Source organism: Trachurus japonicus, chromosome 10 (assembly GCF_045865225.1).
Source record: "Trachurus japonicus isolate A0001 chromosome 10, Traja_1.0".
Lineage (NCBI taxonomy): Eukaryota > Metazoa > Chordata > Actinopteri > Carangiformes > Carangidae > Trachurus > Trachurus japonicus.
This window is the reverse complement of record NC_140916.1, coordinates 21,416,977-21,437,923: the sequence shown is the minus strand read 5'-3', so window position 1 is coordinate 21,437,923 and position 20,947 is coordinate 21,416,977. Positions and strand designations below refer to the sequence as shown.

Below are 20,947 nucleotides of genomic sequence, written 5' to 3'. Positions count from 1 at the left end.
CAAAAAACGTAAAAAAAAAAAGAAAAAGAAAAAAAGAAAACATTATAAAAAAGGTGTCAGTTTCACTGTTTAAAGTTAGTTGGATGAATATGAAAGAAATGACAAAACACAAGACATCATCATGGGAGGACAGTGATCTATGGAGCTCTAAGCTCAGCTCAGTGGTGGCTGACGGCCTTGACAGGTGGAGGGGAGTGGAGGACAGGTAACAGACTAAGAAAGACAAAATATTTCCCCAGGCTGCTGTTATACACACACCGACTCCTTTCCATTATGGTCATATAGCAGTGACCTTGAAACATAAACAATACGTCCTGTGGGCACACTGCAGTCCTTAATGACAACCACTCAAATGTGTTTTCTCCCATGTTGTAAAAACAACAACAACAACATCAACAATGTTGCCAACATTTCAGAATTGATAGAAATGATATTACTGCAGTAAATTTTTATTTACATGCTTAAAAGATAAAATCACCATTTAGCCATTTAACATTGTGCTGCTATAATATGGTCAGACTCCCAATGGACACAAAATAAAGGATCCAAAACAGAAGCAGTGGAGATATTTTTTCTTTGTCATTCCCTGCACTCTTCTTACTTATCAAGACACATTAGAGAGACGCTGAACTCCAGTTCCTTTTAACGATAGACACATGTAAGATTTTGGTTGGAAATTAAAATTTGGTTGATGTCAAAACATGATGTTGGCCATCTGACCCTGAGATGTTTAACAGGCTTTTAAGAGATGTTTGCCAGACACTGGGTGAGGGCGTACCCTAACCCCGACCTGCCGATAGGATTGGGATCACTCTGCACAGAAGCCAAACAGACAGAAAAACTCTCAACATATTGTCAACAGTTTTGTGGGTTTTCTTTTATGCTCTTCACTCAGTCCTCTTGGTGTCATAGTCTGAAGGGTAAAGATGTAAAACTCTCTTTGTAGAAGAGTGACACTGAGTGTTTTGCCTCTTTGAAAAGCATAAGCGCAACACTAACACTTGTCTACACTATCACTGGGATCTGAGCTATAATGCAATGGATCATTTCAAGTTCATGAGTCACTTTGAACAGGAAAGTCTCTTAAACCCGCAGAAGGATTTTGTTTTCACTCTTAAAGGGCAGCAAATGGGTACAGTTTACTTTTCTTGAACACTGAATTGAAAGGAATAATAGGAGAGGAGAAAATTAGGTTAAAAGTGAGACTGGGATTGGTAATATAACGCTGAAGCATTTTGTTTGAGGAGCTTAAGGGAATATAAGTGTTGATAGGAGTTAAAACTGCTGCACTTCTCATTTTTTTCTCTTTGTTTTACATAATTTCACAGATATTAAAGTCATTCAAGGGACATCCAGAGGGATGACTTTGAAAAGAGAGGTGACCTGCAGAGAGAAAAAAATCTTCAGGAAAACCTCATCACAGCCAAATTAAAACAACATTCTCCAAAGTGTTTCCACTATTATTACTGCTACTCCAGTTACTGCTATTACTGCTGAAGATAAGAGGAAACTGTAATGAGTGGAAAACTAGGGACTTTACCCAAATATTGCTCAGTCTGTGTGCAGTGCAAAGGAATTCAAACGCCCAGAGTTACTTAATTAATTTTTGCTATTTTTTTTCCCCAAGCAGACCTATACAAACATACTGTATATAAAAATGTTTTCTTGAGAACAGCAGTAGTCAGTACATGACCCAATCACACTGTTGATATTTCCTGTTTAAGTGTGGGTCATCCTCCTCTCTTAAACATCTTATATTGTATACATGCATGGGAGTGCATGGTGTATTTACACAGCGTGTTGCACAATCGAATATCTTTACATAGTTTCTTTCAGGGGGTCACTGATGTTTATATGAATAATGATTAAACTCACATGTGTTTTACAACAGCACATGACAAATCCTTCTGCCAGTGATCTCATCGCACATCGTAAGAAGAACTCAAGACCGAATGTAGACAACACTGGAAGCTGTTTCCTTCCTTATTTTCAGAAAAGGGTAGTTGAAACTTCAGTGCACCATATCATCCTACAGCAGAGTGTGTGGGGGGGAAGAATCATTTTATCCTCACTTCAGGACGTTGTTATACAATAGCCTACACACATGCGTGGTCTTTGTTTTTTTTTCCTCTCCATCCTGACCCGAGGTAAGTCGATATTCTGTACTTTTTTGTTTTCTGATACTTGTAGTGTGCTTGTGGGTGGAGGGGTGTGTGTGTGCATCTCTGTGTATCTGTGGGTGTGGGTGGGTGTTGCAGTGGACTTCAGATTTCAGAATTATAATAGCAAGCAGCCGATCATGTAGTTTGATAATTTGCCATCCTCCACAGAGTCCTTGCAGGCTGCCAGCAATGTCCTTGGCCTCATCGGGCACAATGTCACCTTGCCCTGTGGGTATGACACCAGGATCAATGGCGTGCTCAGTTTCTGTTGGGGACTAGGAACACTTCCTATGAGCAAATGCTCGGACACCGTCCTCTCCTCTGAGGACGGGGCTGTAAAGACGCGTAAGTCGTCCAGGTACCAGCTGCTGGGCAAGCTGGCAGATGGAGATGTCTCTCTGACCATCATGAATGCTCAGTGGAGCGACGTCGGTGTGTACAGCTGCAGGGTCGAGATCCCCGGGTGGTTCAATGACCATAAAGTCAACATAAAGCTGATGTTGGAGGAAGGTAATGTTCATACAGAGTGTTCCAGATAATCATGAAGTCTATGGTGTCTTCACAGTTTAGCTTCAATGCTTTGTGTTTTGTTTTTCTAGCTGAAGACCCCATCACCCAGGATTGGTCACTTGGTACTACTGGGACAGATGGTGAGCAATGACCTGAAAAGAAATCTAAATGCTGTTAAAGGGATAGTTCAACATTTTGGCAAATTGGCCCATTGCCATAATCCTTATAGTATTAGGAGTAGGTTTGTTACCTTTAATTGTCGGTGAAAGTTATTTTTAGAACTATCCCTTCAAGCTGTTGCATCATTGGCACTGTTTTGTATTGAGGAAATAAAACAAAATGTTGTTCACTGCAACTCTACCAGGCATATACTCTACTAAATGCATGGTAGTGACTGATTGTCTCCAAACAGAAACATGGACAACATCTGCAGAATTAAGTGACCTGACACCGAACGTTCTCAGAAGTATAACGACTGAGGTATGGTACTATTTTGTTAAAGTGAGGAAATGTATGTAAACATAGTCACAACATATTAAGACAATTATAATGTTTGTTTATGAAAGAATCAGGTTACATCATTGAGAGTCAAGTTTATGGCTTTCCAAAGATGTCAGCCTGATTTTGAACATGTGTGGGTGTGGGTCAAGTGTGGAGGTGAGGAACAGAAAGTACAAAACTACAAACCGGTGACAAATTAAAGGAATAAAACAACATGAATTGCTGCCAGAACAGCCTCAGTGTGCTTTGGCTTTAATTCTTCGAGTCTCTGAACTCGACTAGCGTGATGAACACAATTTTTCCAAAAGATATTTCCTAATTTTAAGTGTTGAATGATGGTGGTGAAGATGAATCACTGACCATTTCCGCAGCCAATGAACCATCCAATGATCCCGCGTGCCCTTTGGATGGGGGGCACTGTCATCCTGCAGGAGACCCATCCCACCTGGATAGAGAGGCTTGATCACTCAGAACAACTTTGAAATGACTCTTCTCTCAGAGGACGAGTGGACAAAAGATGCATCTCCTTCAAGCATTCAGGCCTGTGCCGTTGTCATGGTGTCGCCATGCATGAACTCTCCTACTTGTGGGGAATACGCTGAAGGAGAGACTAATGAGTGAAACCAAATGCAATGAGAAATTCACAGTAAATAGTAATGATTGTTAACAGAAAATTGATCACCATGGGAGGTATAGTCTATATAAATAAGATGTTTCAAATAACAGGAAAACTGTTTGCGTGAGGGAAACTTCTGACGAGAGGGTTTAATTGGAGATGGTCACCATAACTGAATGACAGAAGAGGGAGAGAACACTTTTGCCTGCATGCATCACAAAAAAACATGAATGAGCAGGTGGAGTTGAGAGATGGTGGGAAAGAGCACATGTCAGACAGCAGAAGGCATCTGAAGGAGATAGTCTTATGTTTCCTCTTGCTATCTTCACAAATTAAGAGTCAACTGAGTGCGGACAGCATTTTTACAGCTGCCAGAGGGCATGATGGGATGTTAAGTGCTTAATTGTAGTGCAGTGTGCAGTGCACCTGTCAGGGAGCATCTGCATTCTCCCTCATTTATTCAGGTTTTTGGTTTATTTGTCACCAATTTTTAATTACAGTTTTCAAATGATAGTATACATTTCAATATACTGTCTATTTATGGCTCATATTTAAGATTGTGGGCTAATTATCATTGACCTAGTCCCTCATTTTCATTGCAGGGTGAATTCAAAGCCCTCCTGGGAGTGGAGGACATTGCCAGGATGGGAGTTATTTTCTTCTTCACTATAATCATAATCCTCGTCTTTATTTTCGGTAAGTGTGGAGTGGATTACAGCTTGTGACTCACGTGCCATTCAGATTAATTTTACACACTTAAAGTGGGTTACTATTAAGCAGTGGAAGTCACTGAGTGCATGTCTTCCCTCTTCAAACTGAGACTCATCATTTACTGTTTGCATTTTTTCCTGCTACAGGGAAAAGGTTTCAGCGGAGGGGGGCAATCAAACATCTCAACGCCTCAGCTCCTGAGAACATCTATGAAAGTGTCCCCAATGCCTGAGTGATGGTCAGCATCACAAAGGAAAGATTTCTACAAGGAGCGTCTGGCTGAAGAAGTGTCTGTTTGCAACGTGCTGACGCTTTTCATCTGCTCAGCTTTAGAGAGAAACCTTTTGAACTCTTATCTGTTAAACAGTAAGAAGATTTCCTTAGTGAAGCAGCTTACAGGGCCCCTCTGTTCTCTGGTTGAGTGAAAAGGGTAAATATGCATCAGAAGATGCAAAAACATCCTGCAGAAACAATTTGCTTTTATTCTCTGTCTTTCTGTGTTTCATGGCCAATTTGATTTCACAGCCCTGAAAAGCTTGTGGATGGTTTATGCGTGTGGACACAATGCCACCTGCTGGACTCAACACATCAGCATCAACGCATTAGAGAGGAAGTTTCTCCACTGAACCGTTATGGATGTGAAAAACATAGATAGACAGTGCAAAGAAGTACACCGCTCTGTGTAATGGATGTAGCATTTTAATTATATATTTATACGTATAGTAAAGAATACATCACTTTTGACATTTTTAGCTCCACATAAATAACGTTTTCACCACATATTTGACAGGTTTATGGGTAATATTAAATGTTTTTTGGTTTATGGCTCAATTTAACCACAAAACAATGAACCACTTCTCTCTCCCATCTCCTTTTTGTTATGTGGACTCACTGATCTTGGTCCTGCTTTGTGTGTGTGTGTTTTCTGCCATGAATCAATGTAGCAATGCAAAATTGAAGAACTAAGAGGTGGAAGTATCAGCCAAAGCATGTCAATTGTCGCTGCTCTGCATAACATTTTATTTTATTTGACAAATTAAAACAAATACTGTGTGATGTGTCACCGTGGATTTTGTGTCTAACTGCATTTAACAAGTGTAGTGGAGAACAGATTAGATAAATGGGTTGGATGATTTTAGAAACAGGGCTCTACAGAGTGACAGCAGTAGCTACAGAGACTGTAGGGAGTTGTTTTAGGGAGGCACCACTAAAGGGAGAGTGCTATCCAGAGTGATCTGAAGCTTTCCACCAAACACAGTGGCCAGAACAAATGCAGGAGTGAGACCTGCTACAACAGATCTTTGCTCCATTATGGAAGATGACAGGTGGATATAGATATATAAAGAAAAACTTTATTCAGCATGTTGAATATAGTTTGAAGAAATACCACCGTTGTTCAGTGGATGATAGTAGTTCAATGTTCTGACACGAGGTTGAGAAATACAGCGTTTGTTCAAACAAAGTCAAATACTGAGACGTCAGGATCACTTCAGTTCGTGCCGCAGTCTGCAAACAAAGTTTCACTTCAGGTGCTTAGTGTGTTTCAAGTTTTAATGATAACACTGACCCTGACTGTGATTTTCAAACAGTAAAATGTCATTGTCTGGTAAATCACAGCAATGATGCTGGATTATAATGGTCTATTGCACTGACATAGTGATAATTATACATTTATTTGTCTTTCAATTAAAACACATACCGGTACACATAATTCTATTTTTCTCCTATTCTCTTCGATTCTGTTATTTATTTTTCAAATTCTATTTAATCATGTGTTCATATGAACAAATCTCACTTTTTAGTGGCAGTGTTTTCATATGCTTAGATATGAAAATGATACAGTAATTCAATATAATGTTTGATTATCGATGATATAAAATCTGTACTAATATATATATATATTTTTTTTTAAGTATATTTTTTGGGCTTTTATTGCCTTTAATCGATAGTGCAGTCGAGAGAGAGACAGGAAATGGGAGGCAGAGAGTGGGGGAATGACACGCAGGAAAGGGCCGTCCGACGCGGGACTCGAACCGGGGCCGCCTGAAAAATAACACAGTAAGTAGTAGTAACGTAGCTCTTGGTGAACATACACTACTCACTGCACTATAACCTTTACAGGTGAACTTAATTTGACCTTTTCTAAACTTTTTAATGCACATGTCCAACTGTTAAGTGTTTCAGTACTTATAATATGACATGCTGCTCTCTTACAAGGTGATTAAGTGTCTGATCCATGAATTGACCACTAAATGTTCTGGTTCAATGGCATTTTGTATTTAAACAGCTCAGAGTGTCACAGAGTGACACAGAAAGACTGGAAGAGTCACAGAAAAGCAACAAAGTGGACGCCCTTTGGCCACATGACAAGTTACTGACACATTGCAGTTTTTCTTGTGGTATATCCACCCCTGTTACCTTTTGTTTCAGTGAATTGTTTGAGATGAAGAAATTAACATTCAGTACTTGTACTCAAATGCCCTACTTTCATGATATAATATGAACTTTTGACATTTTCCATAAATTTGACCCCAAAATATCCCTAACATTTTGTGAATAGTGTAATTGAACATTAATATTTTGTGCTTAAAGTGAAGTTTCAGGATTAAAAAATATATATAGCTAGTTCATATTGTAAAATATGTGATCAACTTGAAGTGATTTCCTGAGAGAGATATAGACAAAATGATTGATCAGTTTAGTCAACTCACTTACTTCATATTTAAAACTATGTGCCAATTATAATTGACCCATGTAGTCGCTCATGATGAGGTTCAATTTCATTGCAAGGAAAATTCAAAGGCTTCTGGGAGAGGAGAACATTGGCAGGATAGGAGTTATTTTCTTCTCCAATATAATCATAATCCTCGTCTTTATTTTCCGCATGTGTGGAATGGATTATAGTTTGTCAGTCATGTGCCATTCAGATTACTATTTCACAGTCAGTGGGTGTGCTGAGCAGCCAGGGAGAGTGTGTCCTCCTTCTCTCTTCTGTACCAGGAATAAACTTCACATTTGATGCAGATTTCGCTGGGTATAATTCACATTTGCTGCCAACATTTGGTACCAACACAGGAATGAATGTACAACAGTTGCCATTAAACATTATAACACTTTTCCACTGAATGTGATCCAGAGTTTTTCCGACTCATCCGGTATGAATGTTGAATCTGTTACTTGTAAAGACTCAAAATATCACTTTACAGTTTTTTGGTTTGTTTAAACCAGGGGACAATTCCTGCCAAAGGATTGATCTGAACGATGGAGAACATGTGAGACTGAGACTGCCTGCATTACAAAACCAACACATCTGAGTTTTTCTTTAAGGAAGTGTGTAAAGACATGTTCATCCTGACATTTGTTAACCTTCTCACCCCTTCTCTGTTAGTCAGTACGGAAAACATGAAAATGTACACACTGTTTTCTTACATTTTAGTCCAAACTTTGCAAACAGACGAAAAAAAGGGGGAAAAAAGTACTGTACTGTACCATTTCCCTTTTTAAGCCTTTTATGGGGTATCCTCTGTTGTGAAAACAGTTTTACCAAATTTCAGTCCTTGTTCTCACTTTCCATTCAAAGAAAGTTGCTCTTTCTCTGTTCCTGTTCCCGTTGCTCTATACCAGTGGATCTTTATTATGTAAACAGTTGAATTCGATACTGATATTGCTATTTTTTGGGGTGTGTCATTTTCTGTGAATTAGCCAACTAAGCAAAATCCAAGGGAAATGTTTAGGAAGGGATCTTGAGGGGAAATTCTCTGAATGACTAACTGCATTTACAGGAATTTCTTTCATGAATAATTTCATGACAAAATGCAACAAAAACATCTTACTGTAAATGTGTCAATTTGTATTGAACTCATAAGCTCTAATAACATAAAACAAATAAGAATATAGTATTGTAGATTTGGATTTGCATTAAAATGAAGTTCAATTCAAAAGGCAAATGAAATGTTGTTTAAGTTAGTTGTGCTACGTGCAATTTTAGGAATGATCAAAGAGGAAGTCCTGTGCAGCTCAAATGTTTACTCAGCAGTCTAAGAAACATACATAAAAGTCCATGGCCCCGGAAACCATCTTGTGCTTGTGTTCACATGCTCATGATTGCATTATGGCATTTAACTTCACTACAAATTATTTTCTTGGTGGTTCTCAATAAAAAAAAAAAAAAGTAAGTGTCACATTTTGTCATAGAACCAATGTAAAATTGCTCTCCTACCCAAGGAAGATGTTGAACACCTTGTCACCCATACTATCATTGCTGGGTCATTGAAGAAACAACAGGGGTGAAGACTCTGCTGATGACCTTGATTCTGTCTTTGTCTAATCATCAAAATGAAACAATGTGCTACTTCTGGGTTAAGGAACTAAAACCACAGAAAAGGAAACAGCTCTTTTCGACACTCCTCTGCAGCAGAAGTTGTTTGTGTGAGCATCTCAAGGACAGCATCATGTGATTTGGAAAGATGTGAAAGCTGAAATCACACTGTGGTTTAGTTTAGTGTCAGACAGCAGGTGAAACCAATCATTTGATCGATCCACATTTGTAAAATGATTATTTTTGGCGACGAACACCTTCCTTTGTTTTGCACAATTCTTCTTTGTCTACAACAAGGTAAGAGAGTCATGACAGAAATTATGGTTGTCTGATTCTAACAATGTGTCATTACCAACAAGACTTTATACTTTCTCAGGTTGTCTGTCTACAGATGAAGTCATAGCCAAGGTGGGAAATGATGTTACTTTGCAATGCAGCTATGATGCCAAGCAGTACAGCTCGCTGGCTGTGTGCTGGGGCCGAGGAGCGATCCCCAACAGCGGCTGTGCGAGTGAGGTGATCAAGTCAGACGGGTCTCATGTGGTCAGCAGACTGTCAGAGCGGTACCTGCTCAGCGCTTCTCCCGATGGTGATGTGTCGTTGACCATCAGGCAGGTGCTGGAGAGCGACTCAGGGATATATGGCTGCCGTGTGGACATACCAGGCTGGTTCAATGATCAAAAACACCATGTGAAGTTGACTGTGGAGCCAGGTGAGACCCCCAGGGATATGTCAATTCACGTCAAGTCACTGAAACATGAGGAATGTTTCCCAAAGACAAAGATGAAATCTGACAAACCTCACATTCAGGATGGAACAAGGCAAAATTGGCTTAATAAATTGACTGATTTTTACAGTTGTTTGTAAATGTCTGTTGTTGTCTATGCATTAATCTGTTTTTGACTCTTTATTACCCCACTATAAAGTATATGTGTATGTTTTTATTTTCATTATCCTCAGATTGTCCTAATTCCCCGAGGATACAGACAAGAGAGGTGAGGGAAAGGACTCTCACCCTCCGCTGGGCTCCTGTGTTTGATGGCGGAAGGCCCATCACGTCCTACAACATTGATCTCAAAAACAAACAGGGTGAGCTCAAGAAAACTATCCCATTAATCTTAAAAGAAGTTGCTCATCATCAGTTTGCCGTTTGGATCTCATCTGTGTATTCTTGGTGTGCAGCACCCTGGAGCACTTCTATAACGACTGTACTCACAAATCCTCACCTGACGGAGGTGACTCTGGTGGATTTGACTCCGGCCAAGACCTACAACCTTCGCGTGTTTGCAAGCAACAGCATGGGCATTAGTGATTCCAGCAACGTCCTGACAGTCACAACGAGAGAAGCAGGTAGAGTCAGTCAGTCTTTATCATTTTAGAAAAATGAAAAAACACAATTATTTTAGAGTCATGTTTTTTATGTCTTGATGGATGAACCCTTTAAAATGTGTTTCCGATGCAGCCCCAGGGGGTCCACCCTTGGACGTGCAGCTGGAGGCCCTCAGTTCTCGCAGTATCAAAGTGACTTGGAAGGTAAAGTCACAATTTAAAAACTTTATTTATTGACATATTTTCATGTTCTGAGGCTGGATGTAGCAGTGAATATTACATCTAAAAGAGAAAAAAACATTTGCATATTATGACTTCTCTCTCTTGACTATAGCCTCCGAAGGCTGATCAGCGAAATGGCGTTCTGCAGAGTTACACGCTAAGGTACAGAGAGTATGACCCCACTGAGAAACATTTCAAAGGGTGGCAGCAAAGAAGTGTGACAGCCAACGTGGAGAGCGTCATCCTGACCGACCTGAAGCCGTCGACCAAGTACAGTGTTCTTATAATGGCCAGGACGTATGCAGGAGTGGGACCTCCTTCATCTTCACCTCTCTGCTCCACTCTGGATGAAGGTATAAGATGAATTTAATTCAAATCATGGTTCCAGTGCAATACCATGTTATTTACCAAGATTGGAAATTTATTTTCTTCTGTTTCAAGTTTACACAACTTCAACAATTACAACTGTTCAGCATACTGCTAACCCTAACCCTACTACAGCGTGGAGACAAGATCCAACAAGATCCACTTCAGGTACCGTATATGACACAACACAACATGTATAAGTACATTTTATTGTATGATGACAGTTTTTTATTTAGTTGTTAATATTTTTCACTTTGTCCCAAGCGCCCACACCTCCACAAACCACTGAGCCTGATACTCCTGCTGCCACAGTCTGGACACAAAGCACGACAGGTTTCACTTCAGGTAATTATAGCCACTAGTGCTAGTGGCTAGTGGGAAATTTCTCTGACAGGAAGATGCCAAGAAGCTGTTTTTTTTTTTATCGTGCATCACATCAAAATCCAATTTATATTACATTTAAATCACGTTAGTGTTCCATTAAATCTATTATTCACAGCTCCAGGATTTGTCTGTGCATGACATCATTATCATCACAGTCTGTCTTACTGCAGAACAAATGGGTACAATTTAAAAAAAATAAAATAAAATAAACCGATGGATTTTAAAACAAAGATCTATATTTTTTAGTTTTAAATGTGTCTGTTGTGCGTCTCACAGTGCCCCCAGATCCACCAGTAGTCCAGTTGAAGGAGGTCATAGACAATACAATCTCCATTGTCTGGACTCCTGGCTCTGAAGGTGACAGCCCCATCACAGGCTATTACTTGGAGTACAAAGCGTTTAACGGTAAGAGAAAAGTTCAATGACGTGATTAAATTGTTGTTACAGAACCTCACTGTGATTTCTCTGGGAAAGCTAAATGTACACTGTTAATCTTCTTTGGCATTTGTTAATATTATGTAAAATCTTTGTTCCCCCTCGCAGCCTCATGGGATTACACAAAGACAGTTATAGACTTCAGCCCCAACCAGACAGAAGCCACAATAATAGAGATAAATCCTGCAACTTACAACATCCGCATGTTTGCCAAGAACGGTCTGGGCACCAGTAAACCCAGCAACGTCCTTATCATCACTACTGGAGAAACAGGTGGGGTTTTTGTGTGTGTGTGTGTGTGTGTGTGTGTGTGTGTTTTGTCACTGAGCTACATCAGGCCAAATGTGACCTGTGTTTTCATTGCTCAGCTATCATATTACCAGTATCAGTCAAGATCAGACAGGCTATCGACAGGGTCTTTTAAAACTTTCTTTAATTGAAGAAGCTTTTCTAAATGTTTGAATTGCTGGTGTTTTATTTTTATTTGATATCGTCAAACTATAACTTAACCTTCTTCTGTTTTATGAAGTGTTTGCGTTTGTTTTTGTTTTTAATTCCCTTCCTCGTTTTCCTATGTAGCCCTTGTTGAGAAAAGTGTTCTATAAGTACGTTTTTGATAAGTTTTTTATCATCATCATATTAGCCTACTATTATTACCAGTTTTAAATGTTATAAATATATGGCATGGATCATTATATCACAGTGATATTTTAAAAGCAAACACAGTTACCCAGTCAACAGGAAACTCACTTCATATTATTTCAGTTCAATTCTTGATTTATGGTGTTTGCTTGTTCAGCTCTCTGACAGAAAGCTCTTCACTTTCTCAGTGCTTCTTTACTTTTTGTGCGACAGGTCATCAGAGGGACAGTCCTGTCACCACCTCAGCGACTGACACTCATGCCTCTGTAAGTGAACTAACATGAACATGGACTCAAACCTGTGCAGCAGCGTTCACATGTTGTATCACACATGCCCTCTAGTGGTAAAATCCTCTTAATGCAACTTTACTGAAGTGGGTGAACTTGACCTCTTTGAATACTCTCTGCCAGGCGGTTGCCAAGGAGGGCGATGGTCGCCTAGCTGCCATTGTGGTGCCAGTGGTGCTGGTGGTGTTGATTGTTGCCACAGCAATCGTATGGCAACTTCGACGTGAGTATGTGTTAACTGTGTCAATTCTCAGAGAAACACAACAAAGTTTTTTATTGTTTAACTGACTCACTCTCTGTTTCTATTCACAGGGATGAAACAGAAACAAGGCAGCTTAACCATGTAAGTGGCTCCACTGTCGCCGCTGTTACATGAATTTAACCACTTTAGACACCTGAGTGTAACGGCCTGTTCTTTCTCCGTAGGTGGATGGCAGGTGGATCACTACGTTACAATGGCGCTGAGCCGCTACAAGAGCTGTAAAAGTCAGAGCTAGGGGCCCTTGGTGTCATCACAAAACCTACAGAGAAGCAGCAGCTGGGAAGTTTATTAACTGTGCTAGATGTGTTTTGGTTTGAATTGGTACAATTTTACCTGTAAAGTTGATTCAAACTAACAAAAGAAATATACATATATATATAGTATATATTTAGTAAAGAAGCTGTAATCAAAACACCAGGTCAGTCTGGGTTTAATACAGTAGCTAAGCTTCCAGTAAAATTATGTGTTTTTCATTTTTCCTTGCTCAGTGTCCCTAAGATTTTACTTCTAATTCTTACAGTACTGTTACTTTTTTGTACATTTTATTTTTATGTGACTTTATGTGAGACGGTGGCAGATCTTTATCATTTCCTTTTATGGTAATAAACTTCCATTGTGTTTGTTAATCTGTGTAGTTTATATAACTGGACAAAACATTTTGCATTGTGTTTGTTTAACCATCCCTTAGAGAGAGTTAATGCAACAGATTTAGTACTTTCAGTTAATTTAAATCAACTAGTAAAGTTAAATATGTTTATTCATGCAGTGTTGAAAGTAAATTTGTTTGAGAAGATTAAAAAGCTTTATTTAATTTAAATCCATTTTCTCTTCATAAATAATTGTAAAAAAGAAAAAGAAAAAAACTATTATAACATGTATATCTTCAATTAAACAATTTAATTTAGGCTTTTAAACTAAATAGATAACACAACTGTTGTTGTTCTAACCAATTAGTTATTATAATAGATTCATCTTTTTATGTCAAGGAAAAAAATGAAGAAAACAAAGACTTGTTTCATTTCCTTGTCTCCTAAAAACACCAACCAGGATCCACCAGTGCAACCATTAGAGGGTAGCAGAGTCCCACCGGTTGAGTTGGATGTAACGACTTCCATCTCTCGCTCATCATCTCACCTCATCATCGACAGTGGCGTCCTCAGGGGCAGACACTGCAGCCAGCTGGATTTCCATCCATCTGTCCTGTAAATCTCTTAATTGTCCTAATTAAGGAGATGAGGAAGAGGAGGAGATCTGATACCTCTGGGGAGCTGTATGGCAGCTGCCTGTGAGGTAGTCTCCCCCTAATGGGGGATCACAGGGGGGATACCCAAGCCCGTGTCTCAGCGGGGACCGTGTGGTGGTACAGTGGGGATCAGTGTTTGTACCTGTGTATATATGAATGGACGTGTATGGATGTTTATGGATGTTTAAAGACTGAGCTTCCACTTCCTCTTCCCCTTGTTTATATGTATTTTTCTAAAGAAAGCCAATGATGAGGAAAGAGGAAATGTTGCTTTTGTTGTTTCTGCATCCACATACTGGATAAGTGTTACACTTCCTGAGAAACGGACTTATCGTCTCAAGTGGTAAATATTGCTTGATTATCGGTTTGCAGCGGTAACCCATCACAAATTTAAAGCTGCTGACACACAAAGCCACAGTACGCTGTGTAACCGTGGCCTGTAAACACAACTCAACCACATCCCTCCTCTCTGGACCCCTCACTTCCGCTGTCTGCTGCCCTTCTCCTTCTGCCCTCTGTCACCTCTGCTTACACAAACATTACAGCCTTTCTGTCCCTGTGCTTTTCCACCATCTCCACACCTCTCCATCCTCTCCTCCTTTCATCCATCTCTCTCTGTGTTCAAGCCCCACTGATTACACTGTGTTGGCACTTACATAAACAGAAGAAAAGAGGCAAGGAAGGTTGTGGGAAGCTCTGGTTGGATGACTTTGATGAGGTCGCTTTGATTGGCCTCACAGCCAGAAACCAATTTACCTCCCACCCCCGCCCTTAAAGGTTCCCCTTGGACCATGTCTGCCACCCGTAAACCGCACAAGGCAACAAACCAGTAGTCAATACAACAAGGACGAGGAGTTGGGACACAGATGCAAATAGCTGACCTGCAGTCGATTTACAATATGTGTCATCATCCTTGGCAGTTTTGTCACCTCATTCACAGCATGGTTCACCCACCTTTTTTAAACATCTTCTACTGAGACCAAACATCCATTAAAGCAACAGTGTTTCCTTATGTAAGCCACACAGAGCTGTGTCAGCTGTATCTAGTAAAGGCTTCAGAGTAAGACTGCAGGTGGGAGATTGAGGAAGGAGGAGGGAGTGTGTGGTCATAATAATGGCAATATTAGCAGTGGGGACAGAGTTAGTGGTGTAATAAATCATGCACTATGGTTCTGGCCACATCAAGGTACCAGCACTCAGGAAGCGGAGACTCTGAGCGGTACCACACACACAAAGCCCGAGCTCCACAGGAGGGGCTGGTCTCCAGGCCTCGATGCACCAGAACGGATGCACGGTCCCGGGCCTAAGGAGTTTCCAGATGTTGGCCCTTTTGGGGCGCCTTATGAACTTGCGAACAGCAGAAGCAGATGAGAGTATTGAACAGAACAGAAATGAAAGGAGCAGGGAGGTGAGGTGGAACAAAAAAGAGACGAGGGACACAGAAGAAGCAGTTTGTGGAAGCATGCAGAGTCCCGGGGAAGGGCCTATTTGTTGATGAAAGACAAACTAATTCATTCAAGTCTTTATTGAAGCCCCCCCCCCACACACACACACACGCTACAAACTGAGACAGCTCAAAGAGAGCGTTTCATCTTGTTAGACCTTTGGCCTGCCAGTGTGCAGATGAAAACAAGGCAAAGCAGTAATCCTCCAATCAGGAAGATAAGTTCATAAATTCTGAAAAAAGAAAAAAAACACTGATAACAAACTTGAGTTGAGAATGACGGTGAAGTAGTGATTTAGAAATTCTCCTTGTTCATAATGAGAGTTGACAGTGCATTTATGTGTGTGTTGATGTGATCTGATTAGCCAACCTGGCCAGATGGAAGGCAGCGCACATATTTGAAGGTCAGACATAACAGTTACCATGGAGACATCGCCAAGTAAACCAAGCCCAACGTTTCACTGCACGGTCGCTTCCCCCCCGAGGGACCTGCATCAGCCCATGTGTATGTGTGTGTCTGTATGCTTGTGCACATGTCCCTCTCAGTGTGTGTGTGTGCAGTCTGAGAGCATTTGTCCATCACTCTGACTTACGCTTTTGTGCCTCTGTAGAGGATTTAAAGAATTTTCTTTTCATTCCTTTGACCAGACACATTACACACAACTAAACAAATAACAGCCTGAAAACTAAAAACTTTGTGAAATCTATGAATGTCTTGTGCTGTGTTTGTGACTAACACTTACTGTAAGAAAAAAAACAAAAAAAACAACCATAAATCAAACTGCCGGCTTTGAACTGAAAGGTTTTTGTGATAAAAACAAACATCTGATGTATGTGGATGCATAAAGTTGCTCATGATGCATGTACATGAACTCAACACACTGTAAAGATTTATCATAGTGTGTTATTATTGAGCAGACATTGAGCTTAGTGGCAAATTTCAACCTTCTCTGAGGTCTAAGTTTCCATAGAAACACACTAGACTTTATATTGATGTAGCGAGTTTATCAAATGCTGGAAAAAAAATGTATTTGGCAGCAAGTCATTGAGGACAGAAATAGCTTTACTGACATGCTTGTTGCCTCCCTTTGCACACCCATAATCCTTAATGCTCACAGATATTTCCATAAATGTTTGAACATCCAAAACCATATCTTGTACGATTCATATCACACGTCACCTCTCATTCAGACAGCATTAAGTGTCAGAGCTTTGAACAGAGGCATGGGTCTTAATCTGTTTAAATTTGCTTCCTTCTCTGCGCTAACACCACTGACTTTTGGTTTTTTTATACACCTGCCCAGAGGCGAATTCTAGTAAGGAGAGGCGTCAGATTGGAAGACCTCCATCGTCCTGGCAGCTGAACACAGTGGAAGTCTTGGATCCGCTCAGAGGATTGGACCAGTTGAGCTCTGCCATGGAAGACAAGTGGCTGGCGCTGTTGAATGGAAGCAAGAGTGTGGAGGGATGGAGGATGAGAAGGGGGGAGGGAGCAGAGGAGAAGGGAGGGTGGGAGAGGTAATCACATCAGGGGATTAGTGGCTGTTATTAATGGAGGATAAGGCTCTTTGCCGTCATTCTCTAGCACACACATACACACACACACTGATGACATACAAGCTCCTTTTCTGTGTGTGCATATCTATATCTATGTTTACATGTATGCATGTCTTTAAATATGTGTATGTATGTATGTACCTATCTATCTCTCAATCTGTCTGTCTGTCTGTCTGTCTATCTATCTATCTATCTATCTATCTATCTATCTATCTATCTATCTATCTATCTATCTATCTATCTATCTATCTATCTATCTATCTATCTATCTATCTATCTATCTATCTATATCCATCCATCTATCCCCTTGTCTGTCAGACAATAATTCAATTACACAGCTGCCTCCCCTCTCCTCGTCCGACCTCTGGCCCGCGGCAATGTGTTATGATTTTGGTTTGTAATATTCTAGCTACCTACTTCATGAGGGAGAAAAATGATCTGCTCCTGTGTGCATATCTGTGTGTGTGTGTGTCTGCGTGCGTGCGTGTGTGTGTGTGTATTTGTGCTGGCATGCCACCCCTTGAAAGATGGCCGTTCAGTGGTGAACAAACAAGACATTTGTCTAAAGTCTTGCATCACCTCAGGGAAGACTCTGTGGAAATGTGCTTTGCCAGGTTATCTTTCGCTGTTATTTTCAGTCTCTCTGTGACTCACAGGATTCAAACTTCATGGCAAGATTTGTGCAAAAAGTTCAGAGGAAAAGCAAGATACCTGTCAGTCATTTGTGCCACATACACTGAACTATTATTTTACAAAATCTTAAACTTGCTCCTTGGCTCCAGTAGCTGCACATGCATGGCCTCTCTGGCAACAATGTTGTGTTAAGCAGCGAAAGAAGATCATGAAAGAATGGTGTGGACTTATGAGCCTGCATAAAGCTAAATACACACACATACACACATGCACAGGAGAATGAAAGTCACAATGGCTTCTCAGTGAGAAGATGTATGGGCCGGGGCTAAAGAGGCACATTTGCAGGCTCTTTCATCAGTGAGAATTCGCTTCAGCCTCGCGCAGAGCCACAAAGACACCAGCATCCCACCGTGAGCCGCAGACACAGCTGCACCGCAGTTTCATCATCTGAATGGAGTTTCACAGCAGTGGCAAGGAAACCAAAGTCCCCGAGCCCTATCATATCACCCTGAACACCCTGGAGGTGCAGCGGCATGTCAGAGCGGCTCAGAGGCGACACAAATAAGTAAACAGACAGAGTCCACATGCAAAGCAAGAAAAGACTGGAGGGAGGGATGGAGAGAGGTGAAGAAGCAGCCAGCCGTTGATTATGGCCAGGCAGAGAGGCAGCACTGAAAATATACTCAGGGTTATAGACTTGATATGATGTCTCTGCTTCACTTCTTTTTTTGACAGCTTTGACATAGATAAATCAGCATGAAACTTCTGTACAGGTGTTGGATTAAGATGCAGTTACTTAAATAAATTGGCACTTTGTTGCACTTTTCTCCAAATGAGTAAACAATGCTAAAAGTACAACTGCCGGCGTGTTTTATTTTTTACATGGCTGTGTTTGTGTTTTTTTTAAGTTGATCCCAATGAACAGAGGGATGGGAGGGCCCTGTGGGGATAGGCTACACACACACACACACACACACACACACACACACACACACACACACACACACACACACACACACACACGCCACTCTGTCTGTCAGCTCGGTGCTCATAATCACATCCTATCCCCTCGTGTTCCCATACACACAACCCCCCCTGCTCCGCTTCACTGTAGAGGGAGAGAAATGAGAGATCCCTCCAAACGCTCTCTAAGATTAAGGCTTTGTGTTTTACATGTGTTATCGTTGCTTCCCTTCGTTATCCCCCTGCTTTTGTCTCAGCCTCCTCCTCTAATTAGAATCTTGTCCCTTTCATTCCTCCATGCGCCTTTCTTCCACCTGTGAGAGCGAGGAGAAGGAGAGCAAGGAGAGGGGAGAAGAGGAGGAGAAGGAGAAGAAGGGAGGACCGGGTGGAGGAAAGATGAAACGCGCGCCACACGGAGCGAGTGGCGGAGCGTTGTGGAATGCGGCGTCTGAGGGGAGGATGAAGGCGCTTGTCACGTCTCATCACACAAAAAGTACACACACACATAACACGCAGACACACTCACACATGCACACACGCACAACCTGGCTGTGGTGCAACAGAGACGCACAGTCCCGCTGAGCCGAGCTTTGAAAAGAATAAAGTGCAAAGGGAATGAAAAAGAAGAAAGAAGAACAAGCAAGAAGAAGCCACCGTGCTGGATGTTTCATTTTGACCCATATTTGTCCTGACGCATAAATCAAACAGGCACTGAGGAGCCCGGCGCATCTGTCACGACAGGGCGTTGGAGAAAATATCTAAGCGGATCCACCCGAATGCACACGCCGCTGGTGGCATGAACCGCAATTAGGAAGTGCAAATAATAAGAACAATAGAATATATACAGTTTTAAGGAAAGTAAGGCTTGATGTCACTGTTTCTTTTTTTTTCCAGAAATGTGAACTACTCTAACAAGCATAAAATCATTGCCTCATGGTATCTTGCTCTTTCTTTCCCTTCCCCGCTCCCCTCCCCTGTCTCTTCCCTTCCCCTCTTCCAGTCAAGCTCAGTGCTGTCTGTCCCCCCCCCCCTGGCCTCCTCCTCGGCTGTTTATGTGCGAGGTGAGGGCAGGCTGGCACTGCGCCTCCTTGTGCGGTCAGCCTGTGTTTACATCTGTCTGGCCCTAGAGCCTGCAGGAGCCTGGAACCTGGAGCTGCGCGCCGCCGCACGGTGCATCCTTGACATCACCCAGAGGACTGTAGCAGGACCTGGGGATGGGTTCTCAGTCTGGAGCAGGACTGCCTGATGAATGGCCTACAGTGTCACAGAGCCAAGCGTGTCCCTTTGCATAACTGACCCCTTTTCCAGCGTTGCTCTTAAATCTTCTACTGCTTTTGTCGTTTATGGCCCCCAACTATCACTGCATTCCACACACTCTCCCCAGACTTCCCAGTATCTTCATATGAGAGAAAGTGTAAGTAGCTTCTGTCTGCATGTTGAGAAAACTACAGACTCTTTCTCTGATTGAATGTCTATATGTTAGTACTTAGGATTTGTGTGTCTGAGATACGTTTAACATGCACTAATCCGCCAGAAGCAGCAAAGAAGGGAGAGGATTGAATAGCGCTGGTTGCGGTACATGACAAACAGTGTGATCTGCCTTTTGTTTTTGATAGCTGATGAATATGCATGTGGCCCCGGGAGTGACTGAGTTTGGGGTGGGGTGGGGGCTCAGAAGAGCATGTTAAACAATGGAATTACATCTCTGACATGCATCCACCGCAAGGCTGGGATTAAACACAGCGCAGAGGGGGAGAAAAAAAACAGAAAAGAGGGAAGAAGGAAAAGACAGGAAAAGGATAGAGATGGAGAGTGAAGCGATAAAGAACAGATCCGCTGCTTATCTATTGAAGAAATGGAGGCCTCGGGGAGAAGAGGGGAGGAAGGGGATGAGGAGGGGAGGTAGTGGTGGCGAGAAGAGAGAAACAGGGGAGAGGAGGGGGAGGGAGGGTCGTCAATCCGTTGTATTTAATTTCTTTTGCTGTTAGTGAATCATCAAGGGGATGATCCAACAGCGGATCAAAAGAACGAGCAGGGGAACAGGAGGGAAAAAAAGCAGATTAATGCAACAGAACAAAGGAGCAGTCTCTCCAAGATGATCGCAACTCCTCTTTTCTCCATCCTCCACTTTACTCTTCTTCGCCTTAATTTCTTTTCCCCCATCTTTCTGTCTTTTTCTGTTTCTCCTCACAGACAACTTTCATAAACGGTAGCGGGGACATGAGCAAGACACGAGAGCACTGACAGCAGTGTTTTTTCTCGGTCCCTGTAAACTTTCTCCCTGCAGTGGCGACAGGCCTGACACTGGATATTCTGGCTTTCTGGTGCCAAAATCTGGTAGCATTTGTTTCATCTTTATGTG

At 41.6% G+C, this 20,947-nt stretch overlaps 2 protein-coding genes across 2 annotated transcripts; both read left to right on the top strand.

Moving 5' to 3' along the window:
* The first annotated feature begins 1,921 nt into the window (after window positions 1-1,921).
* Window positions 1,922-4,901, top strand: LOC146979963 (hepatitis A virus cellular receptor 1 homolog). The gene is made up of 6 exons (XM_085790008.1): window positions 1,922-2,147; window positions 2,331-2,672; window positions 2,762-2,812; window positions 3,085-3,152; window positions 4,392-4,485; window positions 4,647-4,901. The coding sequence occupies exons 1-6, from the start codon at window positions 2,105-2,107 to the stop codon at window positions 4,730-4,732; spliced, it is 684 nt and encodes a 227-aa protein (XP_085646134.1). The 5' UTR covers window positions 1,922-2,104; the 3' UTR covers window positions 4,733-4,901.
* A 4,099-nt stretch (window positions 4,902-9,000) lies between these two features.
* On the top strand, window positions 9,001-13,669 carry LOC146979962 (cell adhesion molecule Dscam2-like). The gene is made up of 14 exons (XM_085790007.1): window positions 9,001-9,115; window positions 9,195-9,530; window positions 9,779-9,907; window positions 10,001-10,168; window positions 10,281-10,351; window positions 10,482-10,722; window positions 10,811-10,903; window positions 11,000-11,080; window positions 11,396-11,524; window positions 11,663-11,827; window positions 12,410-12,462; window positions 12,607-12,706; window positions 12,796-12,826; window positions 12,910-13,669. The coding sequence occupies exons 1-14, from the start codon at window positions 9,052-9,054 to the stop codon at window positions 12,965-12,967; spliced, it is 1,719 nt and encodes a 572-aa protein (XP_085646133.1). The 5' UTR covers window positions 9,001-9,051; the 3' UTR covers window positions 12,968-13,669.
* Window positions 13,670-20,947: the final 7,278 nt, after the last annotated feature.

Excerpts from the sequence above, each read along its gene's own strand:
- LOC146979963 (XM_085790008.1), top strand. The coding sequence starts at position 2,105 with ATGCGTGGTCTTTGTTTTTTTTTCCTCTCCATCCTGACCCGAG. Across the intron at positions 2,673-2,761 it reads AAAGCTGATGTTGGAGGAAG|CTGAAGACCCCATCACCCAG; the intron begins GTAATGTTCATA and ends TTGTTTTTCTAG. Across the intron at positions 4,486-4,646 it reads AATCCTCGTCTTTATTTTCG|GGAAAAGGTTTCAGCGGAGG; the intron begins GTAAGTGTGGAG and ends TTCCTGCTACAG.
- LOC146979962 (XM_085790007.1), top strand. The coding sequence starts at position 9,052 with ATGATTATTTTTGGCGACGAACACCTTCCTTTGTTTTGCACAATTCTT. Across the intron at positions 9,908-10,000 it reads TGATCTCAAAAACAAACAGG|CACCCTGGAGCACTTCTATA; the intron begins GTGAGCTCAAGA and ends CTTGGTGTGCAG. Across the intron at positions 12,827-12,909 it reads AAACAAGGCAGCTTAACCAT|GTGGATGGCAGGTGGATCAC; the intron begins GTAAGTGGCTCC and ends CTTTCTCCGTAG.